Consider the following 27854-nt stretch of genomic DNA (forward strand, 5'->3'; position numbering starts at 1 on the left):
CCCCATTCAACCCCATTGACCCCCATTCCATCCCATTGACCCCATTGACCCCATTCAACCCCATTGACTCCATTCCATCCCATTGACCCCATTCAATCCCATTCAACCCCATTGACCCCCATTCCATCCCATTCCCTCCCATTGACCCCCATTCCCCCCCATTCACCCCCGGTGCTCCCCCCCGCCCTCTCCCCCCTCCCCCACCTCCTCCTTCTCCTCCTCCTCCCCCCTCCCCCTCCACTGCTCTCCCCCCCTCCCCCCCCCCCCCCCCCTTCCCCGTTGTCTCCTTCCGGTCCCAAGATGGCGTCGAACTGGAGCTCTCCATGGACTGGGCCCAGCTGGGAGCTCTCCATGGCCGCCACCAACCGGCACCGACCGGCACGGAGGGAACCACCGGCTGACGGAGACGGAGGGTCTGATCCGGGGCCACCGTGCTGAAAAGAAGGGGGTGATATGGAGGATGGGGGGGGGGGGGACAAGAAGATGGTTGACGGCAAGATGGCCGAAAGCAAGATGGCCGACCAAGGTCAAGATGGCCGACCAAAATCAAGATGGCTGACTGCGAGATGGTCAAGCAAGGTCAAGATGGCCGACTGCGAGATGTCCGCCTGAAAGATGGCTGCCCAAGATCAAGATGGCCGCCCACAAGATGGCTGACCAAGGTCAAGATGGCTGACCAAGGTCAAGATGGTCGACTGTAAGATGGCTGACCAAGGTCAAGATGGCCGCCCACAAGATGGTCAACCAAGGTCAAGATGGCCGACTGCAAGATGGCTGACTGCAAGATGGCCGACCAAGCTCAAGATGGCTGCAAAGGTCAAGATGGCTGCCCAAGCTCAAGATGGCCACCCAAGCTCAAGATGGCTGCCATCAAGATGGCCACTCCACCCAACATGGCTGCCGCCATCCAAGATGGCCGCCTACATCCCGCATACTTGGCCCGTGCAACATGGCCGCCCCCAAGATGGCCACCACCAAAGTCCCCACCATTGGCCAACTCCAAGCCGAGCCCCGCCCCCTCCCAAGCCAAGCCCCGCCCCCTCCAAGCCAAGCCCCGCCTCCCACCGATCCCCATAAGGCCCCCAACCCCCCCATTGGCCCTCTCCACGTGAAAGCCCCGCCCCCCGTCCCCTCCCATTGGTCCGTACCCGATGCTGACGGATGACGGGCAGGAAATCCCCGCCCCTTCCATGCGAAGCTCCGCCCCCGTCAGCTTATGGGGCAGCGGGTTGCGGAACAGCACCTGGACGGAAACCTCCTGCCCCACAACTGGGGGGCCCAGCAGCTGGGGGGAACAACGGGGGTTATGTGGGGCTATGGGGGGCACACAAAGGGCCCATAGGGAGCAATGGACCCCATAGAGGCCCCATAGGCCCCATAGAGAGCAATGGGATCCCATAGAGGCCCCATAGGCCCCATAGAGAGCAATGGGACCCCATAGAGGCCCATAGGCCCCATAGAGAGCAATGGGACCCCATAGAGGCCCCCAAAGGCCCCATAGGCCCCATAGGGAGCAATGGGACCCCATAGAGGCCCCATAGGCCCCATAGACCCCATAGAGAGCAATGGGACCCCATAGAGGCCCCATAGGCCCCATAGGGAGCAATGGGGACCCCATAGAGGCCCCATAGGCCCCATGTAGGCCAAATAGACCCCAATGGGGTCCCCATATAGGCCCCATTGGCCCTACATAGGCCCCATAGACCCCCATAGACCCCATAGACCCCCATAGACCCCATAGGCCCCATAGACCCCCATAGGCCCCATATAGGCCCCATAGGCCCCCATAGACCCCACATAGGCCCCATATAGACCCCATAACCCCCATAGGCCCCATATAGGCCCCATAGGCCCCACATAGGCCCCATAGACCCCATAGGCCCCATAGACCCCCATAGGCCCCACATAGGCCCCATAGACCCCCATAGGCCCATATAGGCCCCATAGGCCCCATATAGGCCCCATAGGCCCCATAGGCCCCATAGACCCCCATAGGCCCCATAGGCCCCATATAGACCCCATATAGACCCCATAGACCCCACATAGGCCCCATAGACCCCATAGGCCCCACATAGGCCCAATAGGCCCCATATAGACCTCATAGACCCCATAGACCCCCATAGACCCCATATAGGCCCCATAGACCCCATAGGCCCCATAGACCCCCATAGGCCCCATATAGGCCCCATAGGCCCTACATAGACCCCATATAGGCCCCATAGACCCCCATAGACCCCATAGACCCCATAGGCCCCATATAGGCCCCATAGACCCCACATAGGCCCCATAGGCCCCATAGGCCCCATAGGCCCATTACCGTCATGCTGAGGTCGGGGTTGGTGAGCCGGACCCTGAGCTCCCTGCCCAGCACCTCCCCCGTCTCCAAGATGGCCGCCATGACCGTCAGCTTCAGCCCGTCCTGGGAACCGACGTGGGGGGAGTATTCGGGGTATGGGACCACCAGGGGAACAGTGTCCTCTATGGGGATATGGGGGTATAGGGGGGATATGGGGGGATATGGGGTTGATATGACCCCATATCCCCCTATATCCCCCCATATAACCCCATATCCCCCCATATAGACCTCATATAGACCCATATGACCCCATATAACCCCATATCCCCCATATCCCCCCTATATCCCCCCCATATAACCCCATATAACCCCATATTCCCCCATATCCCCCCATATCCTCCCATATCCCCCATATCCCCCTATATCCCCCCATATAGACCCCATAGGCCTATAGACCCCATATAGACCCTATATAGACCCCTATATCCCCATATAACCCCATATCCCCCCATATCTCCCCCTATGTCCCCCCATATAGACCCCATAGACCCCATAGGCCCCATATAGACCCCATATAACCCCATATCCTCCCATATAGACCCCATATAACCCCATATCCCCCCATACCCCCCCATATCCCCCTATATCCCCCCATATCCCCCCCATATCCCCCCATATAGACCCCATATACCCCCATATCCCCCCCATATAGACCCCATAGGCCCTATAGACCCCATATAGACCCCATATAGACCCCAATATAACCCCATATCCCCCCCATATAACCCCCAATAACCCCATATCCCCCCATATCCCCCCATATAACCCATATAACCCCATATAGACCCCATATAACCCCATATAGACCCCTATATCCCCCATATCCCCCCATTATAACCCTATATAACCCCATATCCCCCATATACCCCCATATCCCCCCATACCCCCCTATATCCCCCCATATAACCCCATATCCCCCCATATCCCCCCCATAGACCCATATAACCCCATATAGACCCCATATAACCCCATATACCCCCATATATCCCCCATATAACCCCTATATAACACCATATATCCCCTATATAACCCCATATACCCCCATATAACCCCATATCCCCCCATATAACCCCATATAACCACATATAACCCCATATAGACCCCATATCCCCCCATATAACCCCATATAACCCCATATACCCCCATATAACCCCATATCCCCCATATACCCCATATACCCCATAATACCCCCATATCCCCCCATATAACCCCATATACCCCCCATATCCCCCCATAGACCCCATATCCCCCCATATAACCCCATATAAACCCCATATGACCCCATATCCCCCATATCCCCCCTATATTCCCTCATATCCCCCCATATCCCCCCATAAAACCCCATATCCCCCCATATACCCCCATATAGACCCCATAGGCCCCATATAGACCCCATATAACCCCATATAGACCCCTATATCCCCCCATATCCCCCCATTATAACCCTATATAACCCCATATCCCCCATATACCCCATATCCCCCCATACCCCCCTATATCCCCCCATATAACCCCATATCCCCCCATATCCCCCCCCATAGACCCCATATAACCCCATATAGACCCCATATAACCCATATACCCCCATATATCCCCCATATAACCCCTATATAACACCATATATCCCCTACATAACCCCATATACCCCCATATAACCCATATCCCCCATATAACCACCATATACCACATATAACCCCATATAGACCCCATATCCCCCCATATAACCCCATATAACCCCATATACCCCCATATAACCCCATATGACCCCATATCCCCCCCATATCCCCCCTATATCCCCCCATATAGACCCATATACCCCCATATCCCCCCCATATAACCCCATAGGCCCTATAGACCCCATATACCCCCAAATAACCCCATATAACCCCATATAGACCCCATATCCCCCCTATATCCCCCCATATCCCCCATATCCCCCCTATACCCCCCCATATAACCCCATATACCCCCATATAACCCCATATAACCCCATATGACCCCATATCCCCCCATATAACCCATATCCCCCCATATAACCCCATATCCCCCATATATCCCCCCATATCCCCCCATATAACCCCATATACCCCATACAACCCCATATACCCCCATACCCCCCCATATCCCCTATATCCCCCCATATACCCTCATATAACCCCATATAACCCTATAACCCCATATACCCCCTATATCCCCCCATATCCCCCTATATCCCCCATATACCCCATATAGACCCCATATAACCCCATATACCCCCCCATATAACCCCATATCCCCCCATACAACCCTATATACCCCATATAACCCCATATAGACCCCATAGGCCCTATAGACCCTATATACCCCCCCATATACCCCCCGTACTCACCGCCCCCCGGCTGCACCACCCTGTGATGCTGTTCCTGCCTAAACACGGGCCCGGTCACCCCGGTGTATTTGATCCGCAGAGGCTGAACCGGAACCGGATGCTTGCTGGGTTCGGTTCCGTCGTTCCGGGCCTTGACCCAAAGATCCAACTCGGCTCCGGCCACGGCGGAACCGGCCCCTAAAGTCACGTGGATCCGGCCGTGGAGGAGGCGGGACCGCGAGCGCGGGGGCGGGAACCGTGCGACGTGGCGGTGGAGACGGCGCGGCGCTCCTCGGCTGAGCCTATGGGGTGTAGGGTTATAATGGGGTTGTATGGGGTATATAGGGTTGTATGGGGGGATATGGGGTTATAATGGGGGGATATAGGGTTATATGGGGGGGTATGGGGTTATAATGGGGTTATATGGGGTTGTATGGGGTTATATAGGGGTTATATGGGGTTATAATGGGGTTATATAGGGTTGTATAGGGTATATAGGGTTATAATGGGGGGATATGGGGTTATAATGGGGGTATATGGGGTTATATAGGGTTATAATGGGGGTATATGGGGTTATAATGGGGGTGTATGGGGTTATATGGGGTCTATATGGGGCCTATATGGGGTCTATATGGGTTATATGGGGTTATATGGGGGGGATATGGGGGGATATGGGGTTGTATGGGGGCTATATGGGGGATATGGGGATGTATGGGGGATATGGGGGGGTATGGGGGGTATAGGGTTATATGGGGGGGTATGGGGTTATATGGGAGGGTATGGGGTTATAATGGGGGGATATAGGGGGATATGGAGTTATATGGGGTATATAGGGTTATAATGGGGTTATATGGGGGTGTATGGGGTTATATGGGGTTATATGGGGTTATAATTGGGGGATATGGGGTTATATGGGGGGATATGGGGGGATATGGGGTTATAATGGGGGTATAATGGGGGGATATGGGGGGATATGGCGTTATATGGGGTTATATGGGGGGTATGGGGTTATAATGGGTGGGTATGGGGGTATATGGGGGATATGGGGTTATATGGGTTATATAGGGTTATAATGGGGGGATATGGGGGAGTATGGGAAGATATGGGGTTATAATGGGGGGATATGGGGTTGTATGGTGGGATATGGGGTTATATGGGGTTATATGGGGGGTATAGGGTGTATGGGGGTATATAGGGTTATAATGGGGTGTATGGGGTCATAATGGGGTTATATGGGTTGTATGGGGTTATATAGGGGTTATATGGGGTTATAATGGGTTATATAGGGTGTATAGGGTATATAGGGTTATAATGGGGGGATATGGGTTATAATAGGGGTATATGGGGTTATATAGGGGGATATGGGGTTATATGGGGTTATATGGGGGGATATGGGGGGATATGGGGTTATATGGGGTCTATATGGGGTCTATATGGGGCCTATATGGGGTTATATGGGGTCTATATGGGGTTATATGGGGTATATGGGGGGTATGGGGTTGTATGGGGGGGTATGGGGGGATATGGGGGGTTTTGGGTGTATATAGTGGTATATAGGGGTTTTTTGGGGGAATATGGGGTTGTATGGGGGTATATGGGGTTGTATGGGTTATATGGGGTATATGGGGGATATGGTGGTGTATGGGGTTGTATGGGGGGGTATGGGGGGGTAATGGGGGGATATGGGGTTATAATGGGAGGGTATGGGGGATATGGGGGGATATGGGGTTATATAGGGGATATATGGGGGGATATGGGGTATATAGGGTTATAATGGGGGTATATGGGGTTATATGGGGTTATATGGGGTTATATGGGGTCTATATGGGGGCCTATGGGGACTATATGGGGTTACATGGGGTATATAGGGTTATAATGGGGGTATATGGTGTTATATAGGGTTATAATGGGGGTGTATGGGTTTATATAGGGTTATAATGGGGGTGTATGGGTTGTATGGGGGGATATGGGGTTATATGGGGTTATATGGGGTTATAATGGGGGTATATGGGGGGGTATGGGTTGTATGGGGGGGTATGGGGGGGTATGGGGGGATATGGGGTTATATGGGTTTATATGGGGTTATATAGGATTATATAGGGTATATAGGGTTGTATATTGTTATATAGGGTTATATGGGGGGATATGGGGTTATAATGGGGTATAATGAGGGGGTATGGGGGATATGGGGTTATAATGGGGTTATATGGGAGGATATGGGGTTATATGGGGTTATAATGGGGGGGTATGGGGGGATATGGGGTTATAATGGGGGGATATGGGGTTATAATGGGGGATATGGGGTTATAATGGGGGATATGGGGGGATATGGGTTGTATGGGGTTATAATGGGGTATATGGGGTGTATGGGGGATATGGGGTTGTATTGGGGGGTATGGGGTTATAATGGGGGGATATGGGGTTATATGGGGTTGTATGGGGTGGATATGGGTTATATGGGGGGATATGGGGTTATATGGGGGGATATGGGGTATATAGGGTTGTATGGGGGGATATAGGGGGGATATGGGGTTATAATGGGGGGATATGGGGGGATATGGGGTTATATGGGGTTATATAGGTTTAATGGGGAGATATAGGGGTATATAGGGTTATAATGGGGGTATATGGGGTATATGGGGTTATATGGGGGTATATGGGGGGATATGGGGTAATATGGGGTATATAGGGTTGTATAGGGTTATAATGGGGACATATGGGGACATATGGGGGGATATGGGTTATATGGCGGGTATATGGGGTTATATGGGGTTATATAGGGGATATATGTGGTTATATAGGGGTTATATGGGGTTATATGGGGTTATATGGGGTTATATGGGGTTATATGGGGTTATATGGGCGAATATGGGGTTATATGGGGGATATGGGGTTATATGGGGTATATGGGGGGGTATGGGGGGATATGGGGTCTCTATGGGGCACTTGGGGGTCTCTATGGGTCCCTATGGTTCCCCATGTGTCCCCACGTGTCCCTATGGTGCAGCCTTTACCTCCGGGTGCTTGTATTGGTGCGTGATGTCGATGCGCGCGGCCGAGCTGGGCCCCACGGTGCTGATGCGGCGCCCGATGGCTCCCTTCCTCCACGTGGACGATGGCGAACGAGCCCCCCCCCTTCCGCTGCCAATACACCTTGTCGCTGTTCACCTGCGTGTTAAAGGGGGCTCGTCAGGCCACGCGGCTCCTATGGGACCCCTTGTGCGTGGGGAGGCGTTGCCCCTTTAAGAGAAGCCCCGCCCACTTGGTGCTTGGACACGCCCCCTTTAGTAGAGCGTGGCCCCTTTAAGAGAAGCCCTGCCCCCCTTATTGCAGCATTGCCCCTTTAAGAGAAGCCCCACCCCCCTTGTTGCAGCATTGCCCCTTTAAGAGAAGTCCCACCCCTTGGCAAAGCATGGCCCCTTTAAGTGAAGCTCTGCCCCCCTTATGGAGCGTTGCCCCTTTAAGAGAAGCCCCGCCCACTTGGTGCTTGGACACGCCCCCTTTAGTAGAGCGTGGCCCCTTTAAGAGAAGCCCCACCCCCTTGGCAAAGCATGGCCCCTTTAAGAGAAGCCCCGCCCACTTGGTGCTTGGACACACCCCCTTTAGTAGAGCGTGGCCCCTTTAAGAGAAGCCCCGCCCCCCTTATTGCAGCATTGCCCCTTTAAGAGAAGCTCCGCCTCCTTGTTGGAGCGTGGCCCCTTTAAGAGAAGCCCCACCCCCTTTATTGCAGCGTTGCCCCTTAAGAGAAGCCCCGCCCTCTTGGTGCTCAGGACACGCCCACTTGGTAGAGCGTAGCCCCTTTAAGAGAAGCTCCGCCCCCCTTGTTGGAGCGTGGCCCCTTTAAGAGAAGCTCCGCCCACTTGGTGTTTGAACACGCCCACTTAGTAGAGCGTTGCCCCTTTAAGAGAAGCTCCTCCCCCCTTATTGCAGCGTTGCCCCTTTAAGAGAAGCCCCGCCCACTTGGTGCTTGAACACGCCCACTTAGTAGAGTGTGGCCCCTTTAAGAGAAGCCCCGCCCCCTTGGCAAAGCATGGCCCTTTAAGAGAAGCTCCGCCCCCCTTGTTGCAGCATTGCCCTTTAAGAGAAGCCCCGCCCACTTGGTGCTTGGACACGCCTCCTTAGTAGAGCGTGGCCCCTTTAAGAGAAGCCCCCGCCCCCCTTGTTGCAGCATTGCCCCTTTAAGAGAAGCTCCGCCCCCTTGTTGCAGCATTGCCCCTTTAAGAGAAGCTCCGCCCCCCTTGGCAAAGCATGGCCCTTTTAAGAGAAGCTCCTCCCCCCTTATTGGAGCATTGCCCCTTTAAGAGAAGCCCCGCCCCCCTTATTGCAGCATGGCCCCTTTAAGAGAAGCCCCGCCCACTTGGTGCTTGGACACACCCCCTTTAGTAGAGCATGGCCCCTTTAAGAGAAGCCCCCGCCCCCCTTATTGCAGCGTGGCCCCTTTAAGAGAAGCCCCGCCTACTTGCTGCTTGGACACGCCCCTCCAAGCCACACCCTATCCCTTTAAGCCACGCCCATTTCTAAGCCACGCCCCCGTCCCTTTAAGCCACGCCCCATCCTTTAGCCACGCCCCCTCTAAGCCACGCCCCCTCCCTTTAACCCCGCCCCCTTTTAACCCCATATCCACTTATCCATAAGCCCACCCCCCTCTCTTAAGCCCCGCCCCCCCTCTTAAGCCCCTCCCCCTTTCTTTAGGCCCCGCCCCCTTTCTTAAGCCCCGCCCCCTTTAGGCCCCGCCCACCTCTGCGAAGACGAATGGCGTGTCGTATTTGAGGAAGATCTCCCCGTTCTTCACCGCCGTCACCGAGCACGGACCGCAGCAGAACAGCCCTGAGCAGACCAGTACAGACCAGTATAAACCAGTATAGACCAGTATAAACCAGTATAGACCAGTACAGACCGGTATAGACCAATATAGACCAATATAGACCAGTATAGACCAGTATAGACCGGTATAGACCAGTATAGACCAGTACAGACCAGTATAGACCAGTATAGACCTGTATCAACCAGTATAGACCGGTATAGACCAGTACAGACCAGTACAGATCAGTATAGACCAGTATAGACCAGTATAGACCGGTATAGACTAGTACAGACCGGTATAGACCAGTATAGACCAGTACAGACCGGTATAGACCAGTATAAACCAGTATAGACCAGTATAGGCCAAACTGGTTCCATCCAGTCCCATCCAGCCCCAAACCGGTTCCAACTGGTCCCATCTAGCCCCTAAAACCGGTCCCAGCCAGTTCCATCGGTCCCATCCAGCCCAAACCGGTTCCATCCGACCCCATCCAACCCCCAAACCAGTCCATCCAGTTCCATCGGCCCCATACCGGTTCCATCTGGTCCCATCTGGCCCCGAAACAGCCCCAAACCGGTTCCAACCGGTTCCATCCGGCCACAAACCAGTTCCAACCAGCCCCAACTGCCCCAAACCGGTTCCAACCGGCCCCATCCAGTCCCATCCGGCCCCAAACCGGTTCCATCCGGTCCCATCCAGCCCCAAACCGGTTCCAACTGGTCCCATCCAGCCCCAAATTGGCCCCATCCGGCCCCAAACCGGTTCCATCCGGCCCCAAACTGGTTCCAACCGGTCCCAACCGGCCACAAACCAGCCCCAAATTGGCCCCATCCGGCCCCAAACCGGTCCCATCCGGTCCCATCCGGCCCCAAACCGGTTCCAACCGGCCCCATCCAGTCCCATCCGGCCCCAAACCGGTCCCATCCGGTTCCATCCGGTCCCATCCGGTCCCGTACCGCTGCTGGTCTCCTGTGGGGTGGCGTCCACCACCTGCCACCCATCGTAACCTGCTGGGAGGTCGGGGCGGCGCATCCAGCAGTCGTTCCACACGTGGAAGTTCCTATGGGGGAAATGGGCCGTGTGGGGGGATATGGGGAGATATGGGGGGATATGGGGGGATATGGGGGGATATGGGGTAATATGAGGGGATATGGGCTGTCTATGGGGAGATATGGGGTGATATGGGGTGTCTATGGGTGATATGGGGGGATATGGGGTAATATGGGGTGTATATGGGGAGATATGGGCGATATGGGGGGATATGGGGTGTCTATGGGGCTCTATGGGGTGTCTATGGGGGATGTGGGGTGATATGGGGTGTTTATGGGGAGATATGGGGCCGTCTATGGGGAGATATGGGGTGATATGGGGTGTCTATGGGGCTCTATGGGGTGTCCTATGTGTCCTATGTGTCTCTATGTGTCCCTATGGGGTCCTTATGTGTCTCTATGTGTCTCTATGTGTCCCAATCCACATGTACTTCCACTGTTGGCCACCAGGGGGTGCAGTGGAGCAATAGAGATCCCTATGGATCCCTATGTGTCCCTATGTGTCCCCCTATGTGTCCCTATGGGGCACTATGGGTCTCTATGTGTCTCTATGGGTCCCTATGGGTCTCTATGGGTCTCTATGGGTCCCTATGGGTCTCTATGTGTCTCCTATGTGTCTCTATTGGTCTCTATGTGTCTCTATGGATCCCTATGTGTCTCTATGTGTCCCTATGTGTCCCTATGTGTCTCTATGTCCCCCTATGGGGTCCCTATGTGTCCCTATGTGTCTCTATGGGTCCCTATGTGTCTCTATGGGTCCCTATGGGTCCCTATGTGTCCCTATGTGTCTCTATGTGTCTCTATGTGTCCCTATGTGTCCCTATGGGTCCCTATGTGTCCCTATGTGTCCCTATGGGTCCCTATGGGTCTCTATGTGTCCCTATGGTCCCTATGGGTCTCTATGGGTCCCTATGGGGTCTCTATGTGTCTCTATGTGTCTCTATGTGTCTCTATGTGTCCCTATGTGTCCCTATGGGTCCCTATGTGTCCCTATGTGTCCTATGGGTCCCTATGGGTCTCTATGTGTCCCTATGGTCCCTATGGGTCTCTATGGGTCCCTATGGGGTCTCTATGTGTCTCTATGTGTCTCTATGTGTCTCTATGGATCCCTATGTGTCCCTATGTGTCTCTATGGGTCTCTATGTGTCTCTATGGGTCCTATGTGTCCCTATGTGTCCTCTATGGGGTCTCTATGTATCACTATGGGTCCCTATGGGTCTCTATGTGTCTCTATGGGTCCCTATGTGTCTCTATGGGGTCGCTATGTGTCTCTATGGGGTCTCTATGTGTCCCTATGTGTCCCTATGTGTCTCTATGGGGTCTCTATGTATCACTATGGGTCTCTATGTGTCCCTATGTGTCCCTATGTGTCCCTATGTGTCCTATGTGTCTCTATGGGGTCCCTATGTGTCTCTATGGGGTCTCTATGTGTCTCTATGTGTCCCCATGTGTCCCTATGGGTCCCTATGTGTCCCATGTGTCCCTATGGGTCTCTATGTGTCCCTATGTGTCTCTATGTGTCCCTATGGGTCTCTATGTGTCTCTATGTGTCTCTATGTGTCTCTATGTGTCCCTATGGGTCCCTATGGGTCTCTATGGGTCCCTATGTGTTTCTATGTGTCCCTATGTGTCTCTATGGGTCCCTATGTGTCTCTATGTGTCCCTATGTGTCTCTATGTGTCTTTATGTGTCCCTATGGGTCTCTATGTGTCCTCTATGTGTTCCTATGTTCCCTATGTGTCCCTATGTCCCCCTATATCCCCCCATGCCCCTTTGCCGCCATGTCCCGGTACCACACGGAGTCGGTGTTGAGCCTCTCGATGGTTTCATGCTCTCGTCGAAGTAGATGTCGGTGGTCCAGAGACACGTCGGTGTCGGTGGGCGGAGTTGTAGTTTGTCACAGTGCGGGTCGGGATGCCCAGACAGCGCAGCACTAGGGGATATAGGGACAGATAGGGACGTATAGGGACATATAGGGGGACATAGGGGGACATAGGGACATATAGGGACGTATAGGGACATATAGGGACATATAGGGACACATAGGGACATATAGGGACATATAGGGACATATAGGGACGTATAGGGACATATAGGGACACATGGGACATATAGGGGCATATAGGGACACATAGGGACATATAGGGATATATAGGGACATATAGGGACATATAGGGATATACAGGGACACATAGGGACATATAGAGGGACATTGGGACCCATAGAGACCCATAGCGACCCATAGGGACCCATAGAGACACATAGGGACCCCATAGGGGGACATAGAGACACATAGGGACCCATAGAGACACATAGGGACCCCCTAGAGACCCATAGGGACCCATAGGGACCCATAGAGACACATAGGGACACATAGAGGCCATAGGGACCCATAGAGACCCATAGAGACACATAGGGACCCATAGAGACACATAGAGACCCATAGGGACACATAGGGACCCATAGGGACACATAGAGACACATAGGGACCCATAGAGACCCCACGTAGACCCAACAGAACCCCATGTAGACCCAACAGAACCCAACAGACCTCACATAGGCCCAACAGAACCAATGTAGGCCCAATAGAACCCCATAAGACCCCATAAGACCCCACGTAGACCCAACAGAACCAATAGACCCAATAGAACCCCATAAGACCCCATAAGACACCATAAGACCCCACGTAGCCCCAACAGAACCCCATAGACCCAACAGAACCCCATGACCCAATAGGAATCCCGTAAGACCCCATAAGACCCCAATTAGACCCAACAGAACCAATGTAGACCCAACAGAACCAACGTAGACCCAATAGAACCCCATAAGACCCCATAAGACCCCACGTAGACCCAATAGAACCCCATGTAGACCAACAGAACCCAACAGACCTCACATAGGCCCAACAGAACCAATGTAGACCCAATAGAACCCCATAAGACCCCATAAGACCCCACGTAGACCCAACAGAACCAATGTAGACCCAATAGAACCCATGTAGACCCAATAGAACCCCGTAAGACCCCATAAGACCCAATTAGACCCAACGGAACCAATGTAGACCCAATAGAACCAATGTAGACCCAATAGAACCCCATAAGACCCCATAGACCCCAATTAGACCGAACAGAACCATGTAGACCCAACAGAACCAATGTAGACCCAATAGAACCCCATAAGACCCCATGTAGACCCAACAGAACCCAACAGACCTCACATAGGCCCAACAGAACCAATGTAGACCCAATAGAACCCCATAAGACCCCATAGGACCCCATAAGACCCCACGTAGACCCAACAGAACCAATGTAGAACCCAATAGAACCCCATAAGACCCCATAAGACCCCACATAGACCCAACAGAACCGGGTCGGTACCGGTGGTGACGACGCCGGTCGAAGACCCAGCACTGTCCGTATCGGACCGGGGCTCCGGTGCGGTGATAGGAACGAAGGATCTCCACGGAACCGGCCCAGGCCGACGGGTTGGTACCATGGCTGTAATCCCCGGTCCAGTTCCCAACCAGAACCCCATTGTCGTCCAATGAGTTTCACCTACAATTAAGGGGCAGAAATGGGGGGAAATGAGGCCGAATTGGGGGCAACGGGATCCGAATCTGGGTGAAATGGACCCAAAAATGGTCCGGATCTGACCAGAACCAGAACCAGAACCCCATTGTTATCCAATATGGACCTATAAGGCAATAGGGGGAGAAATGGGGTGAAATGAGGCCAAATTGGGGGCAACGAGACCCAAATCTGCATGAAATGGACCCAAAAATGACCCAGATCCTGACCAGAACCAGAACCAGAACCAGAACCCCATTGTTATCCAGAACCCCATTGTCGTCCAATGAGTTCACCTACAATAGAGGGCAGAAATGGGGGAAATGAGGCCGAATTGGGGGCAACTGGACCCGAATCTGGGTGAAATGGACCCGAAAATGGTCCGGATCCTGACCAGAAACCAGAACCAGAACCCCATTGTTATCCAGAACCCCAAATTCACCCCAAATTTGCCAAAATGGACTTTTTTAGCCCCAAAACTCACCCCCAATCCCCCCAAAACCACCCCAAATCCCCCCCAAAATCACCCCAAAATGGCCCCAAAATGGCCCTAAAATCCCCCAATTTTCCCCCCAAATCCCCCCCAGGCCCCATTTCTGCCCCAAATTCACCCCAAATTTGCCAAAATGGCCCTTTTTAGCCCCAAATCAACCCAAAATCCCCCCCAAAACCCCCCCAAAAATCCCCCAATATCCCCCCAAAACCACCCCAAAATCACCCCAAAACGGCCCCAAAATCCCCCCAATCAACCCCAAAATCCCCCCCCAAACCCCCCCGGCCCCATTTCTGCCCCATATTCAGCCAAATTTGCCCAAAATGGCCTTTTTTAGCCTCAAAACTCACCATGGCTGACACGACTCTGACCACCATGACGGGGTCCCCCCTGGCGCTGTGGGCATCCGGCGCCGATCCAAGATGGCCAAACAAGCCTCCAGAACCCCGGCCTCAAACTGACCCAAAAAGCAACAAATTCGACCCAAAATTCAATGAACCCCCCAAAAAAACCCACAATTCCGACCCCAAAAAGCCCAAATTCGACCCCAAAATGACCCAAACACTGCCATTTTGGGGCCGTTTTGGGGTCATTTTAGGCCCATTTTTAGGCCCATTTTGGGCCATTTTAGGCCTATTTGGGGCCCATTTTAGGCCCATTTTAGGCGCCATTTTGGGCCCACTTTGGCGGCCATTTTGGGCGTCATTTTGGGCCCATTTTAGGCCTATTTGGGGCTTCATTTTAGGCCCAATTTAGGCCTATTTTGAGCCCATTTTAGGCCATTTTGGGCCTATTTTGGGCACCATTTGGGTCCATTTTAGGCCCATTTTGGGCTCCATTTGAGCCCACTTTGGCAGCCATTTTGGGGGCCATTTTAGGCCCATTTTGGGGCCATTTTAGGCCTATTTGGGGCCCATTTTAGGCCCATTTGGGCCCATTTTAGGCCTATTTGGGGCCCATTTTGGGCTCCATTTTGTGGCCCTTTTAGGCCCATTTTTGGCCCATCTTGGGCCTATTTTGATCTCATTTAGGGCGCCATTTTGGGCCCACTTGGCGGCCATTTTAAGCGCCATCTTGGTCCATTTTGAGCCCATTTAGGCAGCCATTTTGGGCTCATTTTTGGCCCATTTTAGGCCCATTTCGGGCTCCATTTTGAGCCCACTTTGGCAGCCATTTTGGGCCCATTTTAGGCCCATTTTGGGGCCATTTTGGCCCATTTTTGGTCCATTCTGAGCCCACTTGGCAGCCATTTTGGGCGCCATCTTGGTCCCATTTTGAGCCCATTTAGGCAGCCATTTTGGGCCCACTTTGACGGCCATTTTGGGCGCCATCTTGGTCCCATTTTGAGCCCATTTAGGCAGCCATTTTGGGCTCCATTTAGGCCCATTTTAGGCCCATTTCGGGCTCCATTTTGAGCCCACTTTGGCAGCCATTTTGGGCGCCATCTTGATCCATTTTGAGCCCATTTAGGCAGCCATTTTGGCTCCATTTTAGGCCCATTTTAGGCCCATTTCGGGCTCCATTTTGAGCCCACTTTGGCAGCCATTTTGGGCCCATTTTAGGCCCATTTTGGGGCCATTTTGGCCCAATTTTGGTCCATTCTGAGCCCACTTTGGCAGCCCATTTTGGGGCGCCATCTTGGTCCCATTTTGAGCCATTTAGGCAGCCATTTTGGGCCCATTTTAGGCCCATTTTAGGCCCATTTTGGGCTCCATTTTAGGCCCATTTTCAGCCCATTTTGGGCTCCGTTTTGGGTTGAATGTCCGTGTTTTTGTCTCACCTGGCCGTAGTTCCAGCTGCGCTCCGCGATCTGCTCCTCGGTGCCGTAGAAGATGCGGCCCGCCATCATTGAGGACGTATTCCTTCAGGTCGTTCGTCTGCTCCATGTAAACCCGTCCTCTGATTTGGGACAAAAAACACCAAAAAAACACAAAGATTTGGGGCAACCAAGCCCAACGAAAATCGAGAGTTTCGACCCCAAATGACCCAAAATGGACCAATTTCAGCCCCAAAATGGACCAAAATGACCCAAAAAGGACCAAAAAGGTCCAATTTCAGCCCCAAAAATGGACCCAAATGGACCAACTTCAGGCCCCAAAAAGGACCGATTTCAGCCCCAAAATAGACCAATTTCAGCCCCAAAATGGACCAAAATGCCCCAAAAAAGACCAAAATGGACCAATTTCAGCCCCAAAATGGACCAATTTCAGCCCCAAAAAGGGCCAAAATGCCCCAAAAATGACCGATTCCAGCCCCAAAATGGACCAAAAAGGTCCGATTTCAGCCCCAAAATTGACCAAATGGACTTCCTGTCTCCCCCCCCACTTCCTGTCTCCCCCCCCCACTTCCTGTCTTTCCCCCACTTCCTGTCTCCCCCACTTCCTGTCTCCCCCCCACTCCTGTCCCCCCCACTCCTGTCCCCCCCACTTCCTGTCCCCCCCACTTCCTGTCCCCCCCCACTTCCTGTCCCCCCCCACTTCCTGTCTCCCCCTCACTTCCTGCCTCCCCACTTCCTGTCTCCCCCCCACTTCCTGTCTCCCCCCCACTTCCTGTCTCCCCCCCACTTCCTGCCTCCCCACTTCCTGCCTCCCCACTTCCTGTCTCCCCCCCCGCTTCTGTCTCCCCCACTTCCTGTCTCCCCCCCACTTCCTGTCTCCCCCCCACTTCCTGCCTCCCCACTTCCTGTCTCCCCCCCACTTCCGGCCTTCCCACTTCCTGCCTCCCCACTTCCTGTCTCCCCCCCACTTCCTGTCTCCCCACTTCCTGTCCCCCCCCACTTCCTGTCTCCCCTCCAATCCCGTACCGGCACACCAAGGGTTAAAGATCACGATGACGTCATTTCCTTCGTGGAACGGCGCCCCGTACTCCCCCACCCTCGTCCTGGTTTGACGCTCAGTCGGTATCGACCAATGGAGCGTCCGCTGGGATGACAGACGGATGCGGAGGGCGGATCACCCGGTGGCTCCTCCCCTTCTTCCGCCTCCGCCGTCCAACCGGTGGCCGAGCTCTCGCCCAATGGGATCAGCACGTGCGTCCCCTTGGCCACCCTGGGGGGTGGGGCCTAGAACGGGACACGCCCACCCAATGACGTCACTCAGCACCTCCCATTGGCCCGCGCAGCCGCCCCATTGAGCCCATTGAGCCCCATGAGCCCCATTAGGCCCCATTGAGTCCCATTGAGACCCATTGAGTCCCATTGGGCCCCATTGACCCCCATTGGGCCCATTGAGCCCCATTGGGCCCCATAGACCCACATAGGGTCCCATTGAGCCCCATTTGGCCCCATTGAGCCCCATTGAGCCCATTGAGCCCCATAGGGCCCCATTGAGCCCGATTGGGCCCCATAGACCCACATAGGGCCCCATTGAGCCCCATTGAGCCCCATTGGGCCCCATTGAGTCCCATTGAGCCCCATTGAGCCCCATTGAGCCCCATTGAGCCCCATTGGGCCCCATTGAGCCCCATTGAGCCCCATTGGGCCCCATTGAGCCCATAGACCCACATAGGGCCCTATTGACCCCCATTGGGCCCCATTGAGCCCCATTGAGCCCCATTGAGCCCCATTGGGCCCCATTGGGCCCCATTGAGCCCCATTGGGCCCCATTGAGCCCCATTGAGCCCCATTGAGCCCCATTGAGCCCCATAGGGCCCCATTGAGCCCCATTGAGCCCCATTGAGTCCCATTGGGCCCCATTGACCCCCATTGAGCCCCATTGGGCCCCATTGAGCCCCATTGAGCCCCATAGAGCCCCATTGACCCCCATTGGGCCCCATAGACCCACATAGGGCCCCATAGGTCCCCATTGGGCCCCATTGAGCCCCATTGAGCCCCATTGAGACCCATTGAGCCCCATTGAGCCCCATTGGGCCCCATTGAGCCCCATTGAGCCCCATTGGGCCCCATTGAGCCCCATTGAGCCCCTTTGAGCCCCATTGACCCCCATTGAGCCCATTGAGTCCCATTGGGCCCCATTGAGCCCCATTGAGACCCATTGAGACCCATGGGGCCCCATTGGGCCCCATTGACCCCCATTGAGCCCCATTGGGCCCCATTGAGCCCCCATAGACCCACATTGGGCCCCATTGAGCCCCATTGCGTCCCATTGGGCCCCATTGAGTCCCATTGGGCCCCATAGACCCACATAGGGCCACATTGACCCCCATTGGGCCCCATTGAGCCCCATTGAGCCCCATTGACCCCCATTGCATCCCATTGGGCCCCATTGAGCCCCATTGAGCCCCATAGGGCCCCATTGAGCCCGATTGGGCCCCATAGACCCACATAGGGCCCATTGAGCCCCATAGGGCCCCATTAAGCCCCATAGGGCCCCATTGAGCCCCATTGAGCCCCATTGAGTCCCATTGGGCCCCATTGACCCCCATTGAGCCCCATTGGGCCCCATTGAGCCCCATTGAGCCCCATAGAGCCCCATTGGGCCCCATTGGGCCCCATTGAGTCCCATTGGGCCCCATAGACCCCCATTGCATCCCATTGGGCCCCATTGAGTCCCATTGGCCCACGCAGCCGCCCCATTGGGCCCCATTGACCCCCATTGAGCCCCATAGGGCCCCATAGACCCACATAGGGTCCCATTGACCCCCATTTGGCCCCATTGAGCCCAATTGGGCCCCATTGCATCCCATTGGGCCCCATTGACCCCCATTGAGCCCCATTGAGTCCCATTGACCCCCATTGACCCCCATTGAGCCCCATTGAGCCCCATTGGGCCCCATTGGGCCCCATTGAGTCCCATTGAGCCCCATTGAGCCCCATTGAGCCCCATTGAGCCCCACTGGGCCCCATTGAGTCCCATTGGGCCCCATAGACCCCCATTGCATCCCATTGGGCCCCATTGAGTCCCATTGGCCCACGCAGCCGCCCCATTGGGCCCCATTGACCCCCATTGAGCCCCATAGGGCCCCATTGAGCCCCATTGGGCCCCATTGAGCCCCATTGAGCCCCATTGAGCCCCCATTGAGCCCCATTGAGCCCCATTGGGCCCTATTGACCCCCATTGCATCCCATTGGGCCCCATTGAGCCCCATTGAGCCCCATTGAGCCCCATTGGGCCCCATTGACCCCCATTGGCCCACGCAGCCACCCCATTGAGCCCCATTGAGCCCCATTGAGTCCCATTGGGCCCCATTGAGCCCCATTGAGCCCCATTGACCCCCATTGAGCCCCATTGAGCCCCATTGAGCCCCATTGGGCCCCATTGAGCCCCATTGCGTCCCATTGGGCCCCATTGAGCCCCATAGAGCCCCATTGAGCCCCATTGACTCCATTGAGCCCCATTGGGCCCCATTGAGTCCCATTGAGCCCCATTGAGCCCCATTGAGCCCCATTGAGCCCCATTGAGCCCCATTGACCCACATAGGGCCCCATTGACCCCCATTGAGCCCCATTGACCCCCATTGAGCCCCATTGAGCCCCATTGACCCCCATTGAGCCCCATTGGGCCCCATTGACCCCCATTGGGCCCCATTGACCCCCATAGACCCACATAGGGCCCCATTGACCCCTAATGACCTCAACGACCCCTAATGACCCCTAATGACCCCCAATGACCCCTAATGACCCCTAATGACCCCTAATAACCCCTAATGACCCCCAATGACCCCTAATGACCCCTAATGACCCCTAATGACCCCTAATGACCTCAATGACCCCCAATGACCCCCAATGACCCCTAATGACCTCTAATGACCCCTAATGACCCCTAATGACCCCCAATGACCCCTAATGACCCCTAATGACCCCCCTCACCCAGCAGCAGCTCCACGCAGAGGTCGTCGTCGTCGGGGTCAAAAGGTCGCGGCAGGATGACCCGGATGTGGAAGGGTTGACCCCTGCGAACCACCAATAGGGGGCAGCAGAACTGGGCCGTGTGGTGGGCGACGCGGTCGGACATGGAGCCCACCATGAGGGCAACTGGGACCAGTAGGCCTTAATGGGAGATAATGGGGGATAATGGGAGAGAATGGGCCTTAATGGGGAGATAATGGGGGAGAATGGGCCTTAATGGGAGATAATGGGCCTTAATGGGAGATAATGGGGGATAATGGGCCTTAATGGGAGAGATAATGGGGGATAATGGGCCTTAATGGGAGAGATAATGGGGGATAATGGGCCTTAATGGGAGAGATAATGGGGGATAATGGGCCTTAATGGGAGAGATAATGGGGGATAATGGGCCTTAATGGGAGAGATAATGGGGGATAATGGGCCTTAATGGGAGATAGAATGGGCCTTAATGGGGGAGAGAATGGGAGAGAATGGGAGATAATGGGCCTTAATGGGAGAGAATGGGCCCCATATAGTCCTATAGAGCCCCATAGAGCCCCATAGGGACCCCATAGAGACACATAGAGACCCATAGAGACCCATAGGGACCCATAGAGACCCATAGAGACTCATAGAGCCCCATAGGGACCCATAGAGACCCATAGGGACAGATAGGGACCCATAGAGACACATAGAGACACATAGGGACACATAGGGACCCATAGAGACCCATAGGGACCCATAGAGACCCATAGAGACCCATAGAGACCCATAGGGACCCATAGAGACCCATAGAGACACATAGAGACCCATAGGGACCCATAGACACCCCATAGAGCCCCATAGACACCCTACCTCTCCCCATATACCCCCATATCCCCCCATATCTCCCCATATCCCCCCATACTGACCCCATATAACCCCATATCCCCCAATGGGAGATAATGGGGGCAATGGGCCTTAATGGGAGATAATGGGCCTTAATGGGAGATAATGGGGGCAATGGGCCCCATATAGTCCTATAGAGCCCCATAGAGCCCCATAGGGACCCCATAGGGACCCATAGAGACCCATAGAGACCCATAGGGACCCATAGAGACACATAGAGACCCATAGAGCCCCATAGGGACCCATAGAGACCCATAGGGACAGATAGGGACCCATAGAGACACATAGAGACACATAGGGACACATAGGGACCCATAGAGACCCATAGGGACAGATAGGGACACATAGAGACACATAGAGACCCATAGAGCCCCATAGGGACCCATAGAGACCCATAGGGACAGATAGGGACCCATAGAGACACATAGAGACACATAGGGACACATAGGGACCCATAGAGACCCCATAGGGACCCATAGGTACCCATAGAGACCCCATAGAGACCCATAGGGACCCATAGAGACCCATAGGGACACATAGAGACCCATAGAGACCCATAGAGACACATAGAGACCCATAGAGCCCCATAGGGACCCATAGAGACCCATAGGGACCCATAGAGACACATAGAGCCCCATAGAGCCCCATAGGGACCCATAGAGACCCATAGAGACCCATAGGGACCCATAGAGACCCATAGGGACACATAGAGACCCATAGAGACCCATAGAGACCCATAGAGACACATAGAGACCCATAGAGACCCATAGGGACCCATAGGGACACATAGAGCCCCATAGAGACACATAGGGACCCATAGAGACCCATAGAGACCCATAGAGACCCATAGAGACCCATAGAGACTCATAGGGACCCATAGAGACCCATAGAGACACATAGAGACCCATAGGGACCCATAGACACTCCATAGAGCCCCATAGACACCCTACCTCTCCCCATATACCCCCATATCCCCCCATATCTCCCCATATCCCCCCATACTGACCCCATATAACCCCATATCCCCCAATGGGAGATAATGGGGGCAATGGGCCTTAATGGGAGATAATGGGCCTTAATGGGAGATAATGGGGGCAATGGGCCCCATATAGTCCTATAGAGCCCCATAGAGCCCCATAGGGACCCCATAGGGACCCATAGAGACCCATAGAGACCCATAGGGACCCATAGAGACACATAGAGACCCATAGAGCCCCATAGGGACCCATAGAGACACATAGAGACACATAGGGACACATAGGGACCCATAGAGACCCATAGGGACCCATAGAGACCCATAGAGACCCATAGAGACCCATAGGGACCCATAGAGACCCCATAGGGACCCATAGGTACCCATAGAGACCCCATAGAGACCCATAGAGACCCATAGGGACACATAGGTACCCATAGAGACCCCATGGAGACCCATAGGGATCCATAGAGACCCATAGGGACCCATAGAGACCCATAGACACCCCATAGAGCCCCATAGACACCCCATAGTGCCCCATAGACACCCATAGAGCCCCATAGACACCCCATAGAGCCCCATAGACACCCCATAGTGCCCCATAGAGACCCATAGAGACCCCATAGAGACCCATAGGGATCCATAGAGACCCATAGGGACCCATAGAGACCCATAGACACCCCATAGAGCCCCATAGACACCCCATAGTGCCCCATAGACACCCATAGAGCCCCATAGACACCCCATAGAGCCCCATAGACACCCCATAGTGCCCCATAGACACCCATAGAGCCCCATAGACACCCCATAGAGCCCCATAGACACCCCATAGTGCCCCATAGACACCCATAGAGCCCCATAGACACCCCATAGAGCCCCATAGACACCCCATAGTGCCCCATAGACACCCATAGAGCCCCATAGACACCCCATAGAGCCCCATAGACACCCCATAGTGCCCCATAGAGCCCCATAGAGCCCCATAGAGACCCATAGAGCCCCATAGAGCCCCATAGAGCCCCATATGGCCCCAAATCGCCCCTTTTAACCCCAAATCTCACCTGGTTTCACCCTTTGCGTTCCTCTCCGTCCCGGCTCCTCCCCCGGGGGGGGCTCCCACTCCTCCCTCCCCCTCCCCCTCCCACAGCAGCCCCTCCCCCCCCCCCCGCAGCAGCCCCCCCCCAACCGGCGCCATATTGACCGGCGGGGGGGGGGGGGGGGGAGGGGCGACCCCCGGGGGCGGAAACTGGCGTCGGGCCAACGGCCAGAGTCGGAGCGGGGGTCGGCAACCGGCATGGCCTGTGTGGGGAACCTGTATAAACCAGTATAAACCAGTATGGACCAGTATAAACCAGTATGGACCAGTATAAACCAGTATGGACCAGTACGGACCAGTATAGACCAGTATAAACCAGTATAAACCGGCATGGCCTGTGTGGGGAACCAGTATAAACCAGTATAAACCAGTATGGACCAGTATAAACCAGTATGGACCAGTATAAACCAGTATAGACCAGTATAAACCAGTATGGACCAGTACGGACCAGTACGGACCAGTATAAACCAGTATAGACCAGTATAAACCAGTATGGACCAGTACGGACCAGTACGGACCAGTATAAACCAGTATGGACCAGTATGGACCAGTAGGGACCAGTAGGGACCAGTATGGCCTGTGTGGGAGACCAGTACGGACCAGTATAAACCAGTATAGACCAGTATGAACCAGTATGGACCAGTATGGACCAGTATGGACCAGTATGGCCTGTGTGGGAGACCAGTACGGACCAGTATAAACCAGTATAAACCAGTAAGGACCTGTATAAACCAGTAGGGACCAGTAGGGACTAGGAGGGACCAGTATAAACCAGGAGAAACCAGTAAGGACCCGTATGAACCAGTATGAACCAGTAGGGACCAGTATGAACCAGTAAGGACCTGTATAAACCAGTATGAACCAGTAGGGACCAGTATGGATCAGTATAAACCAGTATAAACCAGTATGGACCTGTATGAACCAGTATGAACCAGTATGGACCAGTATAAACCAGTATAAACCAGTAGGGACCAGTATGGGACCAGTTGGGACTGGTAGGGAGAAGTTGGGGCCAATAGGGACCAGTTTGAACCAGTATGGACATGTTCAGACCAGTATGGACCAGTATGGACCAGTACGGACCAGTATGGACTAGTTGGGACCAGTATAAACCAGTAGGGACCAGTATGGGCCAGTTGGGAGCAGTATGGACCAGTACATCCCAATTACCCCCCAGTTCCCCCCACTACAGCCCAGTTACCTCCCAGTACAGCCCATGCAACCCAGTATACCCCAGTATAACCCAGTACAGCCCAGTACAGCCCAGTATACCCCAGTATAACCCAGTACAGCCCAGTACAGCCCCATAACCTCTCCCAGTTCCCTCCCAGTCCCTCCCAGTCCCTCCCAGTATAACCCATTCATTCCCAGTACAGCCCCATAACCCCTCCCAGTCCCTCCCAGTTCCCTCCCAGTCCCTCCCAGTCCCTCCCAGTATAACCCATTCATTCCCAGTCCCTCCCAGTATAACCCAGTACCTCCCAGTTCCCTCCCAGTATAACCCATTCATTCCCAGTCCCTCCCAGTATAACCCATTCATTCCCAGTACAGCCCCATAACCCCTCCCAGTCCCTCCCAGTTCCTCCCAGTTCCCTCCCAGTTCCCTCCCAGTCCCTCCCAGTATAACCCAGTACCTCCCAGTCCCTCCCAGTATAACCCATTCATTCCCAGTACAGCCCCATAACCCCTCCCAGTTCCTCCCAGTTCCTCCCAGTCCCTCCCAGTCCCTCCCAGTTCCCTCCCAGTATAACCCATTCATTCCCAGTCCCTCCCCTTCCCTGGGGCATCCAGCTCCTGCCTGAGCCGCTCCCCCAGCCGGACCAGTTTCCCCAGTTCCCGCTCCCAGTTCAGCCCAGTTTGGCTCCAGCAGACGCGCCGCTCACCCCCAACAACCCTCCCAGTAGCTCCCAGTAACAACAACCCCCCCCTCCCAGTCCTCCCAGTTACCCCTATTGCCCCTCCCAGTCCTCCCAGTTACCCCCAGTGCCCCCAGTTACCCCTCCCAGTGCTCCCAGTGCTCCCAGTTACCCCTCCCAGTTACCCCTCCCAGTCCTCCCAGTTACCCCCATTGCCCCTCCCAGTCCTCCCAGTTACCCCCCCAGTCCTCCCAGTTACCCCCAGTCCTCCCAGTTACCCCTATTACCCCTCCCAGTCCTCCCAGTTACCCCCATTGCCCCCAGTTACCCCTCCCAGTCCTCCCAGTCCTCCCAGTTACCCCTATTGCCCCCTCCCAGTCCTCCCAGTTACCCCCCCAGTGCCCCCAGTCCTCCCAGTTACCCCTATTGCCCCCTCCCAGTCCTCCCAGTTACCCCCCCAGTCCTCCCAGTTACCCCCAGTCCTCCCAGTTACCCCCATTGCCCCTCCCAGTCCTCCCAGTTACCCCTATTGCCCCCTCCCAGTCCTCCCAGTTACCCCCAGTCCTCCCAGTTACCCCTATTGCCCCCTCCCAGTCCTCCCAGTTACCCCCAGTCCTCCCAGTTACCCCCATTGCCCCTCCCAGTCCTCCCAGTTACCCCCCCAGTCCTCCCAGTTACCTCCAGTCCTCCCAGTTACCCCTATTACCCCTCCCAGTCCTCCCAGTTACCCCCATTGCCCCCAGTTACCCCTCCCAGTTACCCTCCCAGTCCTCCCAGTTACCCCTATTGCCCCCTCCCAGTCCTCCCAGTTACCCCCAGTCCTCCCAGTTACCCCTATTGCCCCCTCCCAGTCCTCCCAGTTACCCCCAGTCCTCCCAGTTACCCCCATTACCCCCCCAGTCCTCCCAGTGCTCCCAGTTACCCTCCCAGTCCTCCCAGTTACCCCCATTGCCCCCATTGCCCCCATTGCCCCTCCCAGTCCTCCCAGTTCCCCCTTCTGATTCATCCCAGTCCTCCCAGTTCCCCCTCCCAGTGCTCCCAGTAACTCCCAGTCATTCAAACTGGGAACCCCCCCCCCCCTTTCCTCCATCCCAGTTACCCCCAGTTACCCCCATTAATCCCCCCCCACTGGGCCCTCCCAGTTTGCCCATTAAACCCCATTGACCCCCTCCCAGTGCTCCCAGTTTGCCCATTAACCCCCATTAACCCCCCCCAGTGCTCCCAGTGCTCCCAGTTTGCCCATTAACCCCTTCTAGGCCCTCCCAGTGCTCCCAGTTTGCCCATTAACCCCCATTAATCCCCCCCCAGTGCTCCCAGTTTGCCCATTAACCCCCATTAATCCCCCCCCAGTACTCCCAGTTTGCCCATTAACCCCCATTAATACCCCCCCAGTGCTCCCAGTTTGCCCATTAAACCCCATTAACCCCCTCCCACTGCTCCCAGTGCTCCCAGTTTGCCCATTAAACCCCATTAACCCGCCCCCAGTGCTCCCAGTTTGCCCATTAACCCACATTAACCCCCTCCCAGTGCTCCCAGTTTGCCCATTAACCCCCATGGACCCCCTCCCAGTTTGCCCATTACCTGTCCCAGTGCTCCCAGTGCTCCCAGTGCTCCCAGTGCTCCGCTCTCACTGGTGCCGACGGCTTTAGGGAAGGGGGCGTGGCTTAGGAGAGGAAAAGGGGGCGTGGCCTTCCCGATAAGCCCCGCCCCCCCCCCATTGCCCCACACATGGGTTGCGGCTCACTATGTTGCAAGAGGAAGCCTATGGGGCGGGGCCGTGGCTCACTATGTGGCAAGGGGCCATAGGGAGGGTCAATGGCTCACTATGTGGCAGGGGGATCCCATAGGGCGATGCAATGGCTCCCTATGTGGCAGGGGGATGCCATAGGGCGATACAATGGCTCCCTATGTGGCAGGGGGATCCCATAGGGCGATGCAATGGCTCCCTATGTGGCAGGGGGATCCCATAGAGCGATGCAATGGCTCACTATGTGGCACAGGGATCCCATAGGGCGACGCAATGGCTCACTATGTGGCAGAGGGATCCCATAGGGCGATGCAATGGCTCACTATGTGGCACAGGGATCCCATAGGGCGACGCAATGGCTCCCTATATGGCAGAGGGATCCCATAGGGCGATGCAATGGCTCACTATGTGGCACAGGGATCCCATAGGGCGATGCAATGGCTCACTATGTGGCAGAGGGGTCCCATAGGGCGATACAATGGCTCCCTATGTGGCAGAGGGATCCCATAGGGCGAGTCAATGGCTCCCTATGTGGCAGGGGGATCCCATAGGGCGATGCAATGGCTCACTATGTGGCAGGGGGATCCCATAGGGCGAGTCAATGGCTCACTATGTGGCACAGGGATCCCATAGGGCGATGCAATGGCTCCCTATATGGCAGAGGGGTCCCATAGGGCGATGCAATGGCTCACTATGTGGCAGGGGGATCCCATAGGGCGATGCAATGGCTCCCTATGTGGCAGAGGGGTCCCATAGGGCGATGTAATGGCTCCCTATGTGGCAGGCTCCCTATGTCCTCCCATAGCTCACTATGTGGCAGAGGTGTGGCTGCAGGGCCGGGCCCATGGCTCACTATTTGGCAGAGCCGGTCGGGTCAGTGATGGCGCAAGGGAA

General features: G+C 55.0%; 1 protein-coding gene across 1 annotated transcript; it reads right to left on the reverse strand.

Annotated features, from left to right (window-relative positions):
- Nucleotides 1-204: 204 nt before the first annotated feature.
- Nucleotides 205-27821, reverse strand: TGM1 (transglutaminase 1; the record flags this gene model as incomplete). Its single annotated transcript, XM_072360830.1, is given in 26 exon segments — nucleotides 205-385; nucleotides 388-434; nucleotides 1149-1285; nucleotides 2318-2478; nucleotides 4725-4925; nucleotides 4928-5007; nucleotides 7719-7801; nucleotides 7803-7871; nucleotides 9442-9530; nucleotides 10464-10567; nucleotides 12350-12377; nucleotides 12380-12413; nucleotides 12415-12432; nucleotides 12434-12489; nucleotides 13934-13952; nucleotides 13954-14107; nucleotides 14964-15018; nucleotides 15021-15072; nucleotides 16396-16458; nucleotides 16460-16512; nucleotides 17419-17502; nucleotides 17505-17674; nucleotides 20382-20562; nucleotides 23323-23573; nucleotides 26795-26856; nucleotides 27771-27821. Coding segments are annotated over 26 exon segments (2468 nt in total), but the record flags the coding sequence as incomplete, so codon positions are not given.
- Between the last annotated feature and the right edge of the window lie 33 nt (nucleotides 27822-27854).

This window comes from Excalfactoria chinensis, unplaced genomic scaffold (assembly GCF_039878825.1).
Source record: "Excalfactoria chinensis isolate bCotChi1 unplaced genomic scaffold, bCotChi1.hap2 Scaffold_345, whole genome shotgun sequence".
Lineage (NCBI taxonomy): Eukaryota > Metazoa > Chordata > Aves > Galliformes > Phasianidae > Excalfactoria > Excalfactoria chinensis.